General features: G+C 52.5%; 1 protein-coding gene across 2 annotated transcripts; it reads left to right on the top strand.

Moving 5' to 3' along the window:
• Nucleotides 1–262: 262 nt before the first annotated feature.
• On the top strand, nucleotides 263–19961 carry LOC103696372. 2 transcript variants are annotated; one of them, XM_008777976.4, is made up of 3 exons: nucleotides 263–735; nucleotides 18211–18362; nucleotides 19102–19961. In XM_008777976.4, the coding sequence occupies exons 1-3, from the start codon at nucleotides 471–473 to the stop codon at nucleotides 19780–19782; spliced, it is 1098 nt and encodes a 365-aa protein (XP_008776198.2). In that variant the 5' UTR covers nucleotides 263–470; the 3' UTR covers nucleotides 19783–19961. The 2 variants fall into 2 exon arrangements, with proteins under 2 accessions (XP_008776198.2, XP_008776197.2); XM_008777975.4 differs by having other exon boundaries at nucleotides 18208–18362.
• The last annotated feature ends 660 nt before the right edge of the window (nucleotides 19962–20621 follow it).

Raw genomic sequence — 20621 nt, 5'->3', positions numbered from 1 at the left:
ATAGGGGAAGGAGGGAGGAACGGACAAGCCCATCCCCGCATAGCAGCCTCTACTGGGTCTCCATTCCGCTAGGAGAATATTTGATTCGGGTGGTGTTTGTTTTTTCAGTAAAAAGAAAAAACCACTAATTGGGTTGAGAGCGTCCTCGAAACCGTTGCAACGGCCGTCCTGGAACTGCTGGACTCCTAGTTGGATCACGCACGTAAATCCGACCCCGCTAAACTTATTATACCAAGTCAAAAGTACGCTTACCATCACCGACTGTGACCATACTTCCACTGTTTCCTCCCCCACTTCGGCCTGTTGCTCTCTGGTCGCTTCTCCCGTTACCTCTTCCCATCAGAAACAAAACTCTCTCTCTGTTTCCATCCTCATCCAAAATTCCCCCGCCCCAATAAAGAACAATTGAAGCCAAAATTCGAGAATAAAAGCCTAGAGAAGAGAAGAATTCCGAGATCAATAGCGCGTCTATGGACATCTTGGCTCTCAATACCAAGGGCGGAGGGCTCGTCTTGGGGGCGGCGAGGAAGAAGCTGGAGAAGGGGCTGGTGTCCGTGAGACAGATCGCCGGATGTAGGCTCCTTGTCGGGGAGGAGGAGGCACCCGTCTTCGGCGGAGGGTTCGAGATTAGGGTTTCGGCGAGGGGGGCCGTGAGGTTGTCTTCCTTCGGGAACCGGTCTTTTGTGGTGAGGGCCTCGGGCAAGAAGAAGGACCATAATAGTTCCTCCTCTTCCGGTAAAGGTCTTCCCTTTTGTATTCTGTTGTGTGCTTCTCGAATTTGATTTGGAATTATTGGTTTTTACAGGTTTTTTTGAGACGGGTGGTGTTTTCTGGTTGTAATCTGGTGGAAAAGGTTATGGCTGGGTTTTGTTTAGGATGTATTTATATATAAAAAAGAAGCATCTTTCTAGTTTTTTTTTCTTTTTTTCTTTGGTTTTCGGTGGTTAAATTAAGTTCATTGGTTTCTCAGATTACCAAACGGAAAAAAAGAATTATTAAAAAAAGGAAAAATTCGAATGTTGGGTATATAGTTTTCGTTTCTTTTCCAGTCCAGACATGGATTCACAGCTTCTGTTGCATTCTGGTAAGATGGTTTGACAAATAGTTTGGCTTCCACAACGGGTTAGAGTTTGATAGTTTCTTGTATTTTAATAATCTGATCTTCTCCAGCTGTAACCTTATGAAAGTACTGTTTGATTACTTCTGACAATTGTCGACAGCAGGATTTGAATGAAAATTATCCCTTCTTAAACAGTTATATCTTTCCCAATGACACGTACAAAATTGTGTGTATGCTTGTTAGAGATCGTCAATATTTACCTTGGGTATGACAGGTTTTTCTTGTTAGGCTTGATCAGCATGCATTTGCCTCAATCAACCATTTTTAGTTTTTCCCTTTGAATATGAAATCAGATGTCAGATTTGAGGAAGTAAGTTTGGATGTCATTGAAAACTGGATTGACACCAGAAAGTACTGAAGGTGGTTGTTCTGTTGATTTTAGAAACATACTATAGACTGCGTGTTGATTTATAGATTACCAGGAAGTAAGGTGTTGGTTTTGTAGAAAAAGAAACTCATAGCACCACATTGATTTTTCAGGCAGCAAATTTGGGCACAGTTTGTGGATTGGGGAACTGCTTGGCCAAAGTGCTGAGATGGATCTGTCCCCACTGGGTTGAGCTGTCTAGCTCAATGGAACCCAACTACCAAGAGACTAATATTGATTTTTGGACCCTAGGCAGCAAATGGATGGTGGTGAGAACTGAACATGACAATTTGATGATTCTGTTGCAAGAGGGAAGCTTGCAATTTTTGGATAACCAATAACCCAAGATTATGATATTCCTCCCAAGAAGTTACAAAGCAAAGTTAGGTCAAAAGAATTAGATTTTATGTCCTATGTCAGTTATTGTCTGTCACAGAAAGCTGTTACTTCTTTTATTTTAGGTCTCTTGGAGGTGCTAAATATGGTATAGGAGGGTGACTGAGTCAACATCTTTGGAGAGGCATAACTTCTGAGTACATTTTGGGCATATAAGCAGTTTGTTAAAAACTCAATTCAAGACCCAAGATTTTTGTTCTGTAAGTTGAATCAAAATTGCCATTATGCTCATCATGGTTAATTAAAGTTTTCTTGCCAGAATCTTCTACATAGATTACTGCTTCAAAAACTTTTTGAAATCTCACTCCAGCACCTCTTTCCTAGGTGACTCCTTGCTTGAAATCTTTAGCCCTCTGCTTCCCTGCTCTCACACCTGAATCAGATCTTGCACATGCTCTTGAGTTTGGTAAGTCAGATCAAGAATCTGATGACTGGACTAGGCTTAGAATCTGATTATAACTGAATATGGATTGTTTCTTTTCTTAAATTGTAAGTTATGACTCAACGCCTCTTAGAGATTGTTTGACTTTAGTTTCTTGTTCGAAAAGATAGGTTCTCATCAAATTAGGCTCCTATTTATTTTTCATATGTTTAAAAGAAATAATATTTAAGGGTGGGCTTTGTTGCAATGGTAACATTACTCCATTGTGACTTAGGTGTCACAAGTTCAAAACACAGAGACAATCTCTCTATATGAGGAGGTAAGGCTGCATATATCTGATCCTCCCTAGACCCCACCATGGTGGGGGCTTGTGCACCGCGACACTTTTTTTAAAAGACAATGGAAAAAGGTTGAAAACAAGATCTTTAACCAGCTCTAAACTTCTAAAAGGAATGATTATCTTACTATAATAACAATTGACTGCCCAAAGGGGTAAGTTATTTATTTTTGTTCCCTTTCCTTTCTCTTTCATCTTAATTTTAAAAATTGTAGGATGAGGATTATCATTATATGCCAATATCTTGAGCATCAAATAATAAGCAGGTTTAATTGAAATGCCTTGATTAACCTATAATCTAGGTTAATCCATTTTATACTTTCTGTTACGGGGGAACTAAGCCGCCATGCTCCACGTGACCGGCACGCGCGCCCATGAAGACTACGGCTGTCCTTTGATCCAGCAATCCGACCCCGAGTCGGACATCTTCGGCTCCACAGCCCGACCTCGAGTCGGCTGTCCTTTGATCCAGCAATCCGACCCCGAGTCGGACATCTTCGGCTCCACAGCCCGACCTCGAGTCGGCTGCCCTTTGATCCAGCAGTCCGACCCCGAGTCGGACATCTTCGGCTCCACAGCCCGACCTCGAGTCGGCTGTCCTTTGATCCAGCAATCCGACCCCGAGTCGGACATCTTCGGCTCCACAGCCCGACCTCGAGTCGGCTGCCCTTTGATCCAGCAGTCCGACCCCGAGTCGGACATCTTCGGCTCCACAGCCCGACCTCGAGTCGGCTGTCCTTTGATCCAGCAATCCGACCCCGAGTCGGACATCTTCGGCTCCACAGCCCGACCTCGAGTCGGCTGCCCCCTGATCCAGCACTCCGACCCCGAGTCGGAGATCTCTTGATAACGACAGGCGGCTTCCCAGAGGCACGCCGAGGCCTCCTGCTCCACTACTCCCTGCAACGGCTGTATCCGATCCTGCTCCACGATCTCCTGTATCAGCCGTACAAAGCGGAACTCCACTACGCCCTGTCATGGCCGTACCCAGCGCTGCTCCACGACGCCCTGTAACGGCCATGTCAGTGGCCACTCCATCGCGCCCCACGATGACAAACCCCCCTGAGAGACCCCCCAGCCAGGTATATATGCGGCTGGGGGGAGAAGGGGGGGTAAGCAATATCTTCCAGAGCACTCTCTTGCTTGCTATTATCATCTCTCCTCCTCCTCCAATCTCCTCTGACTTGATCGTCGGAGGGCCCCCACTACCCCAGTGGTGGTGCGAGGCTTGCTCGCAGGTTTCCCGGTGGAAGGTGGAGCGTAACCAACACCAACCAAGACAACTCAGACGGAACCCCGTTCACACCGCTGTGTCAATCGTTCTCGGTTTGGACCACCAGCAACAGTTGGCGCTAGAGGAAGGGCACCGAATCTCAGAGCGATCGTAATGGCACGGCGAGGTGGTCGTGGAGCTTCCAATGCCTCCGGTCGCGGGGCCTCTCGCGCCTCCGACCGGGAGGCCGCTGCGTCTCCAACACATTCTCAGCAACACTCCACCATTCCACCCCCCATTCAGATGGTCGAAGCCGCTCAGTTCGACCAGTTAGCCCAGCAGGTTCGCACCCTCGCGGAGGCAGTGCAGAACCTGCAGGGTGTGATGTCTCGAGCGCCACAGCGGGCCCAGGAGCCGCTGCCCCCTGAGCGCTCACCTGTCTTCCTCAACCCGCGCTCCTTCCTCTCCCATGGGGAGGAGCGCCGGCGCGAGGAAGGTTCTCGAGCACGGTCCATTCTGCCAGGACCTTCTCATCGAAGCTGCGCGGGGTACGAGAGGCGGACCCGGGCGCGTTCTCAGACCCCCCAGTCCTCGAGGGGCCCGCACTCCAGTCGGTCCCCCTCGCGCCGCTCCTTGTCTCCCACCCACCGGTCGTGCTCCCTGGACCGGCGGGTGGACGATCTCCACAGACAACTCCAGGTCCTGAAGGGCCACTCCAAAGATCCCTTCGCCGACTTGGAGATCTCCTCCCAACCGGCGCTTGCCTCGAGGATCCTGCGGACCCCAAATCCGCCGGGATTCAAAATGCCGGCGATCGAGCCCTATGACGGGGCGGCGGACCCGCGGGATCACGTGGAGAGTTTCAGGACTCTTATGCTCCTCCATGGAGCATCAGATCCTCTCCTCTGCAAGGCCTTCCCGGCGACCCTCCGTGGCCCAGCCAGGGCGTGGTTCGCCGGCCTGGAGGCTGACTCTATCCGGTCCTTTGACCAGTTCACTCGCCTCTTCATCAGCCATTTCGCCGTCAGTAGCCGGCGGCGATTGGTTTCCGACTCCCTCTTTGATGTCCGGCAAAACGAGGGAGAAAGCCTGCGGGATTACCTTACCCGCTTCAACAAGGCTACATTGGAGGTCCGGAACCTGAGCCAGGAGGTGGCTCTCTCAGCCCTGAAGCGTGGCTTCCGGAAGGGCAGACTCACCTTCTCCCTGGACAAACGCCTGCCGCGGAGCTTCCCGGAGCTGTTGTCCCGGGCGAACCAGTATGCAGACGCCGAGGAGGCAGCCGCCCACCGGAACAAGGAGGCCGCCGAGGCCCCTCTAAAGCTCGGGAAGAAAAGGCGAAAAGAGGCACCCCAGAGGAGGAGCCCGACGCCTCAATGTCGGCGCAGAAGCCCGTCACCGGCGAGGAACCACGGCGCCCCACGCCCTCGTTCTCCGCACCGACGCTTCAACCGGTACACCCCACTCCTGGCCCCCCGGGCCCAGATCCTTATGGAGGTCAAGGGGCGGGAGAACCTCCCGGTCCCGAGGCAGATGAAGAAAATCCCTGGGAGGAGGCCCTCTCGGGCGTACTGTGAGTACCACCGAGACCACGGCCACGACACCGAAGACTGCTTCCAGCTTCGGGACGAGATCGAGGCTCTCATCCGCCGAGGGCGTCTCGGTCGATATGTAAACGACCGACGTCCCCCCGCAGACTCGCGTCCGGCCGACCCGGCCCCTCAGGAGCCTCGGAAGCAGAATCGACCCGTCGCGGGCGTGATCCACACCATCACTGGGGGCTGCTCTCGGCCCGTGAGGAACGCAGGGGGCTCGGTGGAAGCATCAGGGGTGGCCGTCGCGAAGAGGCAGTGGGTCGGAAATGTAATCACTTTTTGTGATGAGGATGTAAAGGGGGTTCAGACCCCCCATGATGATGCCATGGTGATCTCCCTCACTATGGCGAACTATGATGTAAGGCGTGTTCTTGTGGATAGTGGAAGCTCAGCTGATATTTTGTTTTACGAGGCCTTCCAAAAGATGAGCTTGTCCCGACAAGTGTTGCACAAAACATCCACCCCCCTCATAGGATTCACTGGAGACGCTATCTCGGCCGAAGGTGTCATTGAGCTGCCTGTGACTGCGGGCGTTGCACCCGCAGAAGCCACGGTGCGGCTCGGGTTCTTGGTCGTCCGTGTTCCCTCGGCCTACAACGCTATCCTCGGACGACCCGGACTGAACGCCCTTCGCGCGGTAGTCTCTACATACCATTTGCTAATGCGGTTCCCCACGGCGGCCGGGATTGGAGAGGTCCGAGGTGACCAACCGACCGCACGGCAATGTTTCCTAGCTACTCTCAAAGGGAAGAAGCCCGTGGAGGCCCTAAGCGTCGAGTCCCTTGACGCCAGAGACGAGGTGGCTTTGCGGCACGGGGAGCCGGCCGAGGGTGTGATCGAAGTTCCCCTTGAAGAGGGTCGCCCGGACCGTACGGTCCGGGTCGGTGCCAACCTCGACTCGGAAGCTCGGCTCAGGTTAGTGGAATTCCTCCGAGCCAATGCTGATGTATTTGCCTGGTCGGCGGCCGATGTACCTGGGATCGACCCGGAGGTCGTTTCTCACGCTCTCAACGTCGACCCGACCCACCGACCAGTAAAGCAGAAGAAGAGACACTGTGCCCCGGATCGGATCCGGGTGGTCGACCAGGAGGTAGACAAACTCTTGGATGCAGGTTTCATAAGGGAGGTGAGCTACCCCGAGTGGCTGGCAAACGTCGTACTTGTCCGGAAGGCGAGCGGGAAGTGGAGGATGTGCGTCGACTACACCGACCTGAACAAGGCGTGCCCCAAAGATAGCTTTCCGCTTCCACGGATAGACCAACTGGTCGACGCGACTTCCGGATATCAGCTGCTGTCTTTCATGGACGCCTTCTCCGGCTACAACCAAATAATGATGGTTCCACAGGACGAGGAGAAAACTGCCTTTATAACAGACCGGGGGCTGTACTGTTACAAGGTAATGCCCTTTGGTCTGAAGAATGCTGGCGCCACTTACCAGCGCCTCGTCAATAAAATCTTCAAGGAGCAGATTGGCCGGAACATGGAGGTGTACGTGGACGATATGCTGGTGAAGAGTCGCCATGCAGACCAGCACATTGCGGATCTGGAGGAGACTTTCGCCACCTTGCGAAAGTTTCGCATGAAGCTGAACTCAGCGAAGTGCGCCTTTGGTGCTTCGGCCGGGAGGTTCCTCGGTTTCATTGTCAACCAGCGGGGGATCGAGGCCAACCCGGACAAAATCAAGGCCATCCAAGATATGTCCCCTCCGACCAAAGTGAAGGAGGTTCAGGAGCTCGCTGGAAGGGTCGCCGCGCTCGGACGATTTGTGGCAAAATCGGCCGAACGCTGCCAACCGTTCTTCAAGGTGTTGAAGCGCCCGAAAGACTTCCTTTGGACGGCCGAATGTCAAGTGGCATTCGACCAACTCAATGAGTACTTGGCGTCTCCTCCCCTGCTGTCCAAGCCGCAAGAGGGGGAGATGCTCTACCTCTATCTGGCGGTCTCCCCAACCGCAGTCAGCGCAGTACTGGTTCGGGAAGAGGCAAAGCTCCAGAAGCCTGTGTACTACATCAGCCGGGTCCTACGGGATGCCGAGACGCGGTATACGAAGGCGGAAAAGATCGCCTTCGCGCTGCTCACCGCGGCCAGGAGGCTTCGCCCCTATTTCCAGGCTCATCCTGTCACCCTCTTGACCGATCAACCACTGCGGCAGATCCTCAGCAATCCTGAGAATGCGGGACGGCTGGTGAAGTGGGCAGTAGAACTTGGTGAGTTCGACATCCGCTACCAGCCCCGACCCGCCATCAAGGCCCAGGTGCTCGCGGACTTCCTCGCTGAGTGCACTGTGCAGGAGGCGGAACCTAGGCCGCCGGAAACACCCAGCCTCGACCTTCCAATCTGGACGCTTCACATTGATGGGTCGTCGAACCCTGAAGGTGGAGGGGCCGGGCTGGTCCTTACCAGTCCCGATGGAGTGATAGCCGAGTATGCCTTGAGGTTCGGATTTCCAGTGACCAACAACGAGGCGGAGTACGAGGCCCTAGTCACAGGACTCAAACTCACCAAGGAGCTCGGCGTCCGGCGTTTGAAGGTCTTCACCGACTCCCAGCTGGTGGTCGAGCAGGTCCGAGGGGAGTTCGAGGCTCGGAGCCCGACCATGCAGAGCTATGTCTGGAAGGTGCAAGCACTCATTTCCGACCTCGGCAGTGTTGACATTCAGCAGGTCCCAAGAAGCGAAAATGCCAGGGCCGACAGGCTGTCCCGCTTGGTGGGCGCAGACGCGCACAACTTGTCGAGGGCGATCCACCTGGAGACCCTGGATGCCCCGAGCATCGGCGAGGCCGGAGCGGTGATGGCGATTGATCCGGAGCCATCTTGGATGGACCCGCTCATCGCCTACCTCGCCGAAGGGATCCTCCCAGAGGACGAAGATCAAGCTCGGCGACTCGTCATGAAGTCCGCCCACTACGTACTCTATGAAGGGAGGCTGTATCGGACCTCGTTCACCGCCCCCCTCTTAAGGTGCCTCCGCCCCTCGGAAGCGGCCTACGCCCTCAGCGAAGTCCACGAAGGCATCTGCGGATCGCACCTGGGGGCTAGGTCCTTGGCGCATAAGATCATGAGGCAAGGCTATTATTGGCCTACCTTGTTGGAGGACTCAAAGGATCATGTGCGGAAATGCGACGCCTGCCAGCGCCACGCCAACGTCCAGAGAGTCCCTTCTGTCCCCTTGGCACCAATCACGGCACCCTGGCCCTTCGCCCAGTGGGGAATGGATATCCTTGGACCATTCTCCGTTGCTTCAGCTCAGCGGAAATTTTTGATCGTTGCAATCGACTACTTCACCAAGTGGGTGGAGGCGGAGCCACTGGCCACTATCACGGAGGCACAAGTCCGGAAGTTCGTGAAGAAGAACATCATTGTCCGATTTGGGGTACCTCGGGTCCTCATCTCGGATAATGGCCGACAGTTCGACAACAAGCATTTCCGTGACTTCTGCGAGGAGTTCGGGATCGAGCATCGGTTCACATCTGTGTCGCATCCCCAAACCAACGGCGAGGCCGAGGTCACAAATCGGACAATCCTCCAAGGTATCAAAGCGCGAATCGGTCGGACGAGGCAAGCTTGGGTCGAGGAACTCGAGAATGTCCTCTGGGCGTATCGGACCACGCATCGGACCCCTACCGGGGAGACACCTTTCAGCCTAACCTATGGCACGGAAGCCGTTGTCCCCGTAGAGCTCGGACTTCCCTCACCTCGGGTGGCCGCACACCGACCCGAGGCCAACACGGAGCAACTCTGAGGGAACCTGGATCTCTTGGAAGAAGCAAGGAAAATGGCGCAGGTTCGGATGGCGATGTATCAGCGGAGGGTGGCCCGATATTACAACTCCAAAGTCCGACCGAAGCTTTTCAGAATCGGAGATCTGGTGCTAAGGCGAGCTAAAGCATCTCAACCCACGGAAGGTGGGAAGCTAGCGCCAAATTGGGAAGGCCCGTATAAGGTTCGCTGGGTAAACCGACCTGGCTCCTACCAGTTGGAGGCCCTAGATGGTCGAGAAATTCTAAGGAGCTGGAATTCCGCTAACATGCGGATGTATTACCAGTAGAACGACGATGCCAGAAAGACAGTTCAAAAATGTATAACACTTTGCATTTCAATAATTTCTGGTTACAACGGCGTGCTCGTGTGATTACAAGGAATTCCCAGAGGGGAATTAGGGGGTAAAGAAAGTAAAGAAGAGGTGGAGACTCCGAGGAGCTGAAGATCTGGGATCCCGAAACCTCCGTCTGAAGCGGTTGCAATTCCGTCGGAAGTGGGTGCTTCCAACCGGAGGCGCCATCGGCGTCTCACGAAAGAGACGAAGAGCCGGCGCGGATGAAGAAGAAGTGGACGAAGGAGAAGTCCACACTGCCTCCAACCGGATGCGCCATCCACGCCCCACGAAGAGGACGAGGAGCCGCCGCAGACGAAGCTCCCGCTGCCTCCAGGGGAACGCCACCTCCAAGGGATATTCCGGTCCTCCCCAGTGTTAAGGGAGAGAAGGAATACAAGGGGGAAGAGCATATGGAGGCGCGGTCCCGGATCAAGCACCTGGTGCGGAGCTCAATCGGGAGGCCGAACTTCAAGGAGGGGAGACGTGATCCCGGATGAAACGCCTAGAGCGGAGTTCCGCCGGGGAGAACCTCCTTGTTGATCCCAGATGAAACGGCTAGTTGGCGGAAGTCGCGAAGGGCGCGCCTCCCATTCCTTCGGCAGGGGTCTCTCAACCATGCGCCGGAGAGGAGGCCCACGATCCATGGCAACCTGAACAGCTCCGGCTTGGCAGGCTCCATCGCACCTGCACCTATATTTATAGCCAAACTGCAGCCCTCCGGTCGTTCCGATGCGGGTGGCTCCCATAAATGCGGACGCATTGAATCCGGAGCCGTTCTGGCTCTCGAGGCGTATCTTCCCGCGATTTCCTAAGCGTCATTCTCCTTAATCGCATTCTTTGTGCAGGACACTCCGGGTGGCACGTACCCCTAGGTCCACATATCTCCGCTCGCGCCCGGGCCGTATCCGCCTCGAAGAACGCGCGCATCGCGGCCGCTTAACTGACACTCCTCGCAAGCAGCAACTGGCGATCCGATTTCCCAGGTAACGCATCAATTAGCGTTTAATGCCCTTCTGGTGTTCCCCAGGCAACGCTTGGAGAAGAGGAGAAACACGATCGCAGCTGGCCACGGAGAAACCCCGTCGGGCTGCAAGCGACAGGCGCATGGCCAACGAGCGGAATTTCCCGAGGCTCGGCCCTCGGATGCCAGGCTAACCCGATGATCATCCCGGGAGCAGACTAGCCTGAAGCCCCGACCGGTCGCCTCGGCTTGCGCCAGCCTTGGCCGACCAACGAGCGGAATTTCCCGAGGCTCGGCCCTCGGATGCCAGGCTAACCCGATGATCATCCCGGGAGCAGACTAGCCTGAAGCCCCGACCGGTCGCCTTGGCTTGCGCCAGCCTTGGCCGACCAACGAGCGGAATTTCCCGAGGCTCGGCCCTCGGATGCCAGGCTAACCCGATGATCATCCCGGGAGCAGACTAGCCTGAAGCCCCGACCGGTCGCCTTGGCTTGCGCCAGCCTTGGCCGACCAACGAGCGGAATCTCCCGAGGCTCGGCCCTCGGATGCCAGGCTAACCCGATGATCATCCCGGGAGCAGACTAGCCTGAAGCCCCGACCGGTCGCCTCGGCTTGCGCCAGCCTTGGCCGACCAACGAGCGGAATCTCCCGAGGCTCGGCCCTCGGATGCCAGGCTAACCCGATGATCATCCCGGGAGCAGACTAGCCTGAAGCCCCGACCGGTCGCCTTGGCTTGCGCCAGCCTTGGCCGACCAACGAGCGGAATCTCCCGAGGCTCGGCCCTCGGATGCCAGGCTAACCCGATGATCATCCCGGGAGCAGACTAGCCTGAAGCCCCGACCGGTCGCCTCGGCTTGCGCCAGCCTTGGCCGACCAACAAGCGGAATCTCCCGAGGCTTGGCCCTCGGATGCCAGGCTAACCCGATGACCATCCCGGGACCAGACTAGCCTGAAGCCCCGACCGGTCGCCTCGGCTTGCGCCAGCCTTGGCCGACCAACGAGAAGAATTTCCTGCCAAGAACTTCGAGAGTCAGAAGTCGGCAAGACGCTGCCAAGAGTTAAAAAGAAAAAAAGAGGAGGACGAAAGCGAGATGAAGAAACATTCGACTTGTATTAATTTTCATTGTTTCAGGGCCAAGGCCCATACAATTTGGCAAAACGCCGACATACAAAAAAAGAGGACAACGAAAGGTACAAGAGGTCAGCTTGGAGGAACCCCCGGGTCGGGAACGTCGGGCTCGTCCGCAGGGGGTAGGGAGGCGGTAGGAGAATCAGCAGGCGATGGCGCCGGAGAGGAGTCGAGAAGGGAAATCCCACTCAGGTCAACTTCGGGGTACTTAGCCGACACCCTTGCCAGGCCCTCCTCGAAGCCTAAGATGAAGGATTCGGACCCCGCGTCCGACGCGTCACGGACGAACTCGTCAGACTGACGATAGGCCCGTACCGCCTCCGACATATCACGGGTGAACTCGGCGGACTGACGATAAGCCTGTACCGCCTGGCGCCCGATCTCCGCACTCTTCTCGGCCAGCGCCGCCTCTGCTCGCTCCGTAATCTGAGCCTTAGCCTCCAAGACCTTCGCCACAATCCGGTCTTCAGCCTCGGAGGAGACCCTCAGCAGATTAGCCTGAGCCTCCTTATGCTTCGCCTCGGCAGCAGTGCGAGCGGCCTCAGCTTCCTCCAGGCGCGAACGGAGCTCTTGGTCGTTCGCGCGGGACCTCTCCAAGGCTGACTACAATTCGCCCAGTTTGGCTTCAAGAGACCGGGTTCGGTTGCGGGCGCTGTCGGCAGACCGCTGAGCCTTCTCCCACCTCTCTCGATAGTCCGCGACCTTCCGGGACTGCTTTTCAGCTCGTTCCTCCGCCTTCTTAACCCTTCTTTCGAGGCCCGAGGCGACTTTGAGTTGCTCCCGAGCTTCCAACAGTTGCTTCTCGAGGGCTGCGAAGCCGAGTGCCCGCTCTTCGGCCTCCCGGAGCCTCGCCTCGAGGTCCCCGGTCGTCCTGCCCGCCACAGCCTGGCCTCCCTCTTCCACTGCTTTCAGTCGGTCCTCGGCCTTCGCCAGAAGCCCCGCCTGTTCCTTGTAGCACTCCTCTAGACGAATCATGTACTGGGCGAGCTAAGAGATAGGAAAAGTGAGGGCGTCAGGCGGAGAACAACAGAGCTAATAAATGGTGAAAAGCGGCCAGAAGAACACTCACCGACATGAGACAGACGCAGCTGGCAGCCCCGACGTCAGAGACCCCCAACTCCCGGACCCGCCGACGGTCCTTCTCCAGCAGCACTGTTTCGATGAGGTTTCGGGCGCCATCGGTAGTGAAGGCCGACCCCGATTTCTTCCCGGAGCCGGATGGTGGTTCTGCAGCCTTACCCTTATCCATCGCCTGGGGAAGAGTCCTGCTGATTGTGCTCGGGGCGGGGGTCACTCCAGGAATCGATAGGGCCCCGCTCGGCCGGGGCCTCGGCGCGTCCCTCCTCGAATCATCAGGAGCCGGCTGAGTCGAAGGCCGGGCCGGGGACCGATCACGTCCGACCCGTCCGTCTCGAGCGGGCTCGGATGATACCTCCGGAATAGCGGCAGTCTCACCACCGGAGGGCTGATACAGCATCAGCTGCCGGTCCGTGCCCACGGCGTCTCCCTGATCGGTGGGCCCGGACTCGTCGGTCGGCGTCGGAGGCACCTCCTTGCGGGACTTCTTCGCCGGCGGGGCCCCGCTCGGAGGAGCTCGTTTCCTCCTCCGGACCGCTTCCAGTAGGGACGACCTACCAACAGCCGGTCCCTTGTCCGACCGCATGACGTCGTCAATCTCTGCAACAAGAACGAGATGGTCGAGGGCTGAGAAACCGAAGGAAAGAACGAGACGAAAGAGGAGAAAAGAGTCAAAAAGAAATGGTGGCGGGCTCACGGTCGGTGGGGACCGAGCTCAGACCAACATTCACCAAGGTATCCTCGGAAATAAGGCGGGCCACCGGGGGGAGCTGGCCCTCGGCAACCAACCCCTTCAAGGCGGCCAAGCCATCGGATTCCTCCCTCGACAGTCTCGATAGGCCGATCGGGGACTTCATCGGCGTCTCCCAGGTCGCCCTGATTTCCCAAGAGGGATCTACATCGATGAAGAAGAAACGCTCCTTCCAGCCGTGAATGGAGGAAGGAGCCTCTTTGACGAGGCCGCACCCTCGCCGCGCCGCAAAGCACCACCACCCTTTGTCCTGGGGGTGGCCACTCAGGCTGTAGAACTCCCAAAAAACATTCAGAGTGGCGGGAATCTCGTGCATGCGGCAGAGAACCTGGAAGACCGTCAGGGCACGCCACGAGTTCGGCACCAGTTGCGTCGGCGCAACTCTTAAACCCCGGAGTACCTGCACGACTAAGTCCGAAGGGGGAAAGCGGAACCCGGCCTGGAGAATGCCCTCATTGATGGCGATCTTCCCTGGAGGAGGATGGGACATCCTCTCCTCAGGCCCCGGGAGCGTAACGTTGCAGGCCTCGGGAAGGTGGTACCGAGCCACGAGTTTGTCTAAGTCTTCGGCGACCAGCTCCGACTTAATGTGGTCTGCTCTCACTTCGCCCATTCCTAATGGCCAATAAACCTACGGTCAGGACGGGGACAAGAAGGGGGGAAAGACCGGGACGACTGGGGTACACTAGTACAAAAGGAGAAAGTATGGAGAGCCCTAAGTAGAAGAATGGGGTAACTCACCGGAAGAGAAGGAAGAACGGCTCCGAGAGCGTCAAAGGAGAAGCAAGCGAACAGTCCGACGGCAACAACGGCAGCGCAAAGGAGAAACTCGAAAATGTCTGTAATTAAGGAAGGATGTCCGCCGAAATCCTCAGACTGCCAGGTCAGCAACAACCGCCATACGCCATAAAGGAGGCAGGGAGCTCGAAGCGCGCGCGCCTCTCCGAGGGATGGCGGCAATCTCGAAGCATCACTCCCTTCACCCGTTCCCCTTCTGGTTCCAGGCTCGGAAGTGGGGGGCTACTGTTACGGGGGAACTAAGCCGCCATGCTCCACGTGACCGGCACGCGCGCCCATGAAGACTACGGCTGTCCTTTGATCCAGCAATCCGACCCCGAGTCGGACATCTTCGGCTCCACAGCCCGACCTCGAGTCGGCTGCCCTTTGATCCAGCAATCCGACCCCGAGTCGGACATCTTCGGCTCCACAGCCCGACCTCGAGTCGGCTGCCCTTTGATCCAGCAGTCCGACCTCGAGTCGGACATCTTCGGCTCCACAGCCCGACCTCGAGTCGGCTGTCCTTTGATCCAGCAATCCGACCCCGAGTCGGACATCTTCGGCTCCACAGCCCGACCTCGAGTCGGCTGCCCTTTGATCCAGCAGTCCGACCCCGAGTCGGACATCTTCGGCTCCACAGCCCGACCTCGAGTCGGCTGTTCTTTGATCCAGCAATCCGACCCCGAGTCGGACATCTTCGGCTCCACAGCCCGACCTCGAGTCGGCTGCCCCCTGATCCAGCACTCCGACCCCGAGTCGGAGATCTCTTGATAACGACAGGCGGCTTCCCAGAGGCACGCCGAGGCCTCCTGCTCCACTACTCCCTGCAACGGCTGTATCCGATCCTACTCCACGATCTCCTGTATCAGCCGTACAAAGCGGAACTCCACTACGCCCTGTCATGGCCGTACCCAGCGCTGCTCCATGACGCCCTGTAACGGCCATGTCAGTGGCCACTCCATCGCGCCCCACGATGACAAACCCCCCTGAGAGACCCCCCAGCCAGGTATATATGCGGCTGGGGGGAGAAGGGGGGGTAAGCAATATCTTCCAGAGCACTCTCTTGCTTGCTATTATCATCTCTCCTCCTCCTCCAATCTCCTCTGACTTGATCGTCGGAGGGCCCCCACTACCCCAGTGGTGGTGCGAGGCTTGCTCGCAGGTTTCCCGGTGGAAGGTGGAGCGTAACCAACACCAACCAAGACAACTCAGACGGAACCCCGTTCACACCGCTGTGTCAATCGTTCTCGGTTTGGACCACCAGCAACACTTTCCATGTCTAATGTTTTTAAATAAATGAGTTTGCCCATTTTCTCTTTCAATGCTCCATATTAGCCACAGATATGCTTCATGATAGCCAATTTGTTATTGATCACTGAACAATGTTATTTGAATCCTTTTCTGGATGCATGTGGAATCATCACATAAACCACCAATATTGCCTCGGTGATCTTGAATACATACACCGTCTCCCTGGTTGCTCTCGTTTTCCAAAACTAATCTAGAAATTTGGTTTTTTTAGTGCCTTGGATGTGCTTATCATTTTATCGTAACAAAATGTGTTTTACGAGATCTAAGTTTCCAAAATATTACAACACTTTTGGACCTAATTCACTCTTAAGGATGGACCTATCAGGTTGCTAATATAGATAGTGATTTATGTTTATTTTTTGTTTACCAAATTAATATGCATTTTACTTCTTTCTACCTTATGCATCATAATATACGAGTTTTTATTTCCCTTCCTTATTTTGGTTTGTAGAGGAAACACAACAGGGTTTTCAGGTTTGAATTCAGAGAGGGCATGATTAAGGAATAAGAGAGGACTAGTTGGGTTTAGAAGAGAGGAACTATGAGTGTCCCTGATAAGATTTCATAGTTGATGGATTAAGGCCGCAAGAAGGCAGATTAAGGCTGTTTTCGGGGATTGGTGCTTTAGTGCTCTATTTACCATGTACAAATACAATCTCCATCGTCATAATTCATACAATCTATTTATCATAATTCAACTTTGAGTTATCTTGATTATAATCTCGTACAGAGTCTAGAGAAGAATCAACTTGATTGCAAAGAAACAAGTGATTATGCTCTCTTTGGGTTTATGTACCTTTATTATTCTCATTGATCTATTTTGTGCGTAACCTAAGCTCTTATACCATAATGGCATAGGATAAACCTAAAGTAATGATGTAAAGCACTCGCCAATCATGATGCAATACAATGCATTTCAAGGACAAAAGTCCAATAAATAGGTAAGATGCAGGAGAAATACACATGAAAATTTACTTGACACAATGAACAGAAAGTGACCTAGCCCAATATGAACATGCAACAAAAACTCAGACTTTAAATCTAGGAAGCTAAGCTAATAAAACTATTGATCAAACATTTAAGCTTCAAATAAACAGTGCAAGTCTAGAATCTAAGGATAAGGTTGTGTGACTGCCTGCCTGAGGCCAGGTGGTGAACTCTCTGCATGGCCTAGGGAGGCAACTAGGCATTTAGACGGCTGCCTAAGGAGGAAAATGCTCCAAAAAGCAGTAGCCAAGAGGCTGCAGGGCCACAACCCACAACCATCAAGAAGCAGGAGGAGAGGCAAGCAAAACAAAGGTTAGCAAGCAGAACAAGAGGGAAAATTAGAAGAAAAAAATAATGGCTAGATGAAGAAGTGGTAGGAGGAGAACAAAAAGAGGAAGAAAAATCCGAGAAGAAGAAGATGTAAATGGGTCTGAGGAAGAAAGAAAAAAATATACATACACCTGGCACTGGTTCTGGCAACTGGGGCCATCACTGCTACTCATATGTGCAGGCTGATGTTGATAATTGTTGATCCGCACACTGATTGCTACCAGGTTGCTGGTAGCCCTTGCTGCCCTCCCACATGTCCCATTTGAGGCTTGAAAAGGGATAGAAGATGGCGAGGAGGAAAGAAAATGGCAAAGAAACCCTTAAAGAAGTAGGGTTTCAGTGAGCCTGGCCTAGGCAGCCTGGCCAAATTTAGCCCCAGGTGGTCACTAGGTGCCTTGTTTGTCGCTTTTAAAAACACTAGCTAATAAAGTGAAGAAGGAATGAAGCTGACCGATCTTTCAAAGACTCCTAAGGATGCAACGAAAGTGCATTAAGGTACAGTCATCATGCTGCAGCAACAATCATCTTTAAAGCAACTCTTGTTGATATGGAACCCCATATCAAGGGGCATGTGATGGTGATTATCAACAAAGGATGAGAGTTCAACAACTTAGTTCTGTTTCTAAAAGGAGAGCTAACAGGGTTTAGATCATGAAAAGTATGAGTTCAGAGTTCACTATGGAATTTTAAAAGAGAAAAAGTATGGTAATCAGATTACGGTTTAGAAAAGAGGAAATGAAATCAAATTGGGTTTTAAAGATGGGCAGTTGGGACTGGTTTTACAGTAGAAGTGCTGCTGTTATAAGGATTTTAAAGTTAGAGCTTAAGGTTGCTAAGGTTTTACGTTATATGCCGAATTGTGGTGCTATGGAATTTTAGCTTCAACATTTCATTTTCATTACAGTTTGGTTTGGTTTCAAAGTTTCTATATACACATGAATGTATGGACAAATTTGAGGCAGAATAAGATAGAAGTTGAGATTCCTCTCTGTTAATGGTGAGACTCCAAGGTGAGAAGGTGAGTATGCCTCTGCTTCCTTTAGGTCATGACTCCTTGAGGAAACCCAATGAGATGTCTTGCAGTCATCTAGCTGCTGATATGTCCATCGGTTATCCATTTACTTGCTGGTTACTTAACCAATATTTCAAATCCCATTTTCTTTTATAAATCATCAAACATAAGTAGCGTAGCATCCAGAGTTGCACCCTTTTTTTTTCTGTTTTTAAACTACTTTTTACTTTAATGGAACTGGATCTTCTAGTAACTTATCTTGCATCATGAATATGCTCCATATTCAATTCCATTCATGCTTGGAATGAGATTTTATTACTTTTTGATTTTGATACGGTAGTGCTAAATGTGATTTTGTTTCGTTAGCAGGAAACAATGATCCATCAATTCCTGAGGGGGATGGCTCTGAAGGAATTCATCCATTACATGATGAATCAAAATCCAGTGACTCCATCCACAAGTCCCATTATACATTGTCTGACTGGCGAGATGTCAGAGCAAAACTTGTGCGTGATGAGCAGGTGAATTGATCAAAATAGTGTAGCTGATCATTCCCCTAAATAGTCATTTATAGTGTAGCTTATTTTTGGCATTTCATGTAATGATGCGTTTATTTTTTGAATGTGGATAGTCATCTTGGATGCATCTTGTCACAGTTAACAATGCCTCTCGTGCATTTCTTGCCTCAGTTACTAACTGTTGTTACTATGGTTTTGCTTGAACTAAATCTCTGATTTTTTTTTTTCCTCTGAATAATATTCTGGCCTCATGGACAACTCTTTTAATGCACGTGTCAGTGCCGCTAGAACCCTGTTTCCTCTTACATAAATGAGCCCCAGTTTGTGAACCAGGTTGCATTGGAATGATGAAATTTTGGACCTGTTAACCAACACCCTGATAAGCAGCCTTGGTCAATAAATATTGACCTATGCAGCAGCCAGGAGAAGAGCAAATCAAATGGGAGCTGGGTACATAGTCTTTAGATGTGCCTCACAGCACTGGTTATTTCAGGAATTGCCTCTTAACTTTTGCTCATTGACCTAAGCGGATTAGAGCATTAGATGAGTACATTTAGCTTTTCTGATTTCAACTACTCTAGCAGTGCTTATGATCTCAATCACTATGTCATAATCAACTTGGCTTGTGTAAGTAGTAATCATTGGCTGCGGCTTAGCTAGTGTATCGCGGCTTAGCTAGTGTATCGCTTGGTGTCAATATCTATTGCTCAGGAAAAGACAACCCTTTTATTTGCTTACTCAGGTGCAGTTGCTGGATCCTGATGTTCTTGCGAAAGGTACAGCCTCAGATGAGCCATCCCAGCGGCTTGGTCTAAACTGGGCGCACTCTCTTTCCATGCCGGAAGCTGGGTGTCTGTTAGTTGCAACTGAGAAGCTCGATGGATTAACCAGCTTCGAAAGAGCTGTTGTCCTCCTCCTCCGATTGGGAACCAGAGACCCCAGAGAGGGGCCATTTGGAGTCATTCTCAACCGCCCCCTCAACAGGAAGATCAAGCATATGAAGCCATCCAATCCTGACCTCGCAACCACATTCGCGGATTGCTCCCTTTACTTCGGGGGCCCCCTAGATGCTAGCATGTTCTTACTGAAGACAAGTGGAAATTCGTCGATCCAAGGTTGTGAGCAGGTGCTCCCAGGCATTTTCTTCGGTGCCCGGCACAGCTTAAACGAAGCTGCAGCACTTGTCAAGAAAGGGGTGCTCGGACCGCAGGATTTCAGATTCTTTGTCGGGTATTCTGGGTGGCAGTTCGATCAGTTGCAGGAGGAGATTGGGTTGGGTTACTGGGTTGTTGCTGCATGTAGCTCGCATTTGATTAATGAGGCATTGGCAGGTTCTTCGTCAAATCTGTGGGAGGAGATTTTGCAGCGGATGGGGGGGCAGTATTCAGAATTGAGCAGGAAGCCAAAGCAGGATAGCTTTTGAAGAAGGTCGCATGTGATATATCATCCAGGGTAAATACTGGAATCATTTGTACAGAAGGTGCTTATAAACTGAACTTTATAAGAGTAATTATTTTCTTCCCTAAAATTTTATGTTTGGTTTCTTGTACGTAACTTGGTTTTTATCAAATAAAGACACTTCCCCGAATTAATTTTGCTGAATGATAGATTGTAGCATTTCAGTTTAATTTGTGAATTTGAATAGCTTGGTGGGTTGATCATTTCCAGATCAAAATGGAGCTTGAGAATCTGGTTTGATTCTAATGTTGTTGCATGAACCAAGTTAATTAACTGCCATGCAAAATCTTGATTCAACCCATTGCACATTCCAGTGCCACCATGCAAAAAAGGCCTCACCCATACCCTACAAGATGCAAAATCTTGATTCAACCCATACCCTCCTTGTTGATACTGGATGCTCTCTCTCTCTCTCTCTCTCTCACACACACACACACACACACACACACACACACACACACACAATTCACCACCTACATATACATGAAAGACAATATCCACACCCATACCCTACAAGATGCAACTCATGAAGGCTCACCAAGATACTTTCCACTTCACAGCCTGAAAATATAGTCAAATGCCAACTCAGCAGCAAAAACAACCTGCCAACCTGCTAACCTTCTGAAGAAAATAGCAGCCTACATCCACCACACCAACAAAACCCTAGCTTATTGATTGTGTCAAACGACAACACCAACTCCATCGAGCAAACCTCCTCCCCATCCCTATACAATAACCCATAAAGCAGCTCAACCTCCTCTAAAATAAAGTTTTAAAAAAAGAGAAGTTAAGGCATCGCTGTAA

Source organism: Phoenix dactylifera, chromosome 7 (genome assembly GCF_009389715.1).
Source record: "Phoenix dactylifera cultivar Barhee BC4 chromosome 7, palm_55x_up_171113_PBpolish2nd_filt_p, whole genome shotgun sequence".
NCBI classification, from domain to species: Eukaryota; Viridiplantae; Streptophyta; class Magnoliopsida; order Arecales; family Arecaceae; genus Phoenix; species Phoenix dactylifera.
Note: the sequence above shows the minus strand (reverse complement) of the source record. Positions and strands in the feature narration are given on the sequence as shown.

Bases quoted from the DNA above. Each gene is read 5' to 3' on its own strand.
- LOC103696372 (XM_008777975.4), top strand. From the start codon at position 471: ATGGACATCTTGGCTCTCAATACCAAGGGCGGAGGGCTCGTCTTGGGG. The intron at 736-18,207 runs GTAAAGGTCTTC...TTGTTTCGTTAG, and splicing joins TAATAGTTCCTCCTCTTCCG to CAGGAAACAATGATCCATCA. The intron at 18,363-19,101 runs GTGAATTGATCA...TTGCTTACTCAG, and splicing joins AACTTGTGCGTGATGAGCAG to GTGCAGTTGCTGGATCCTGA.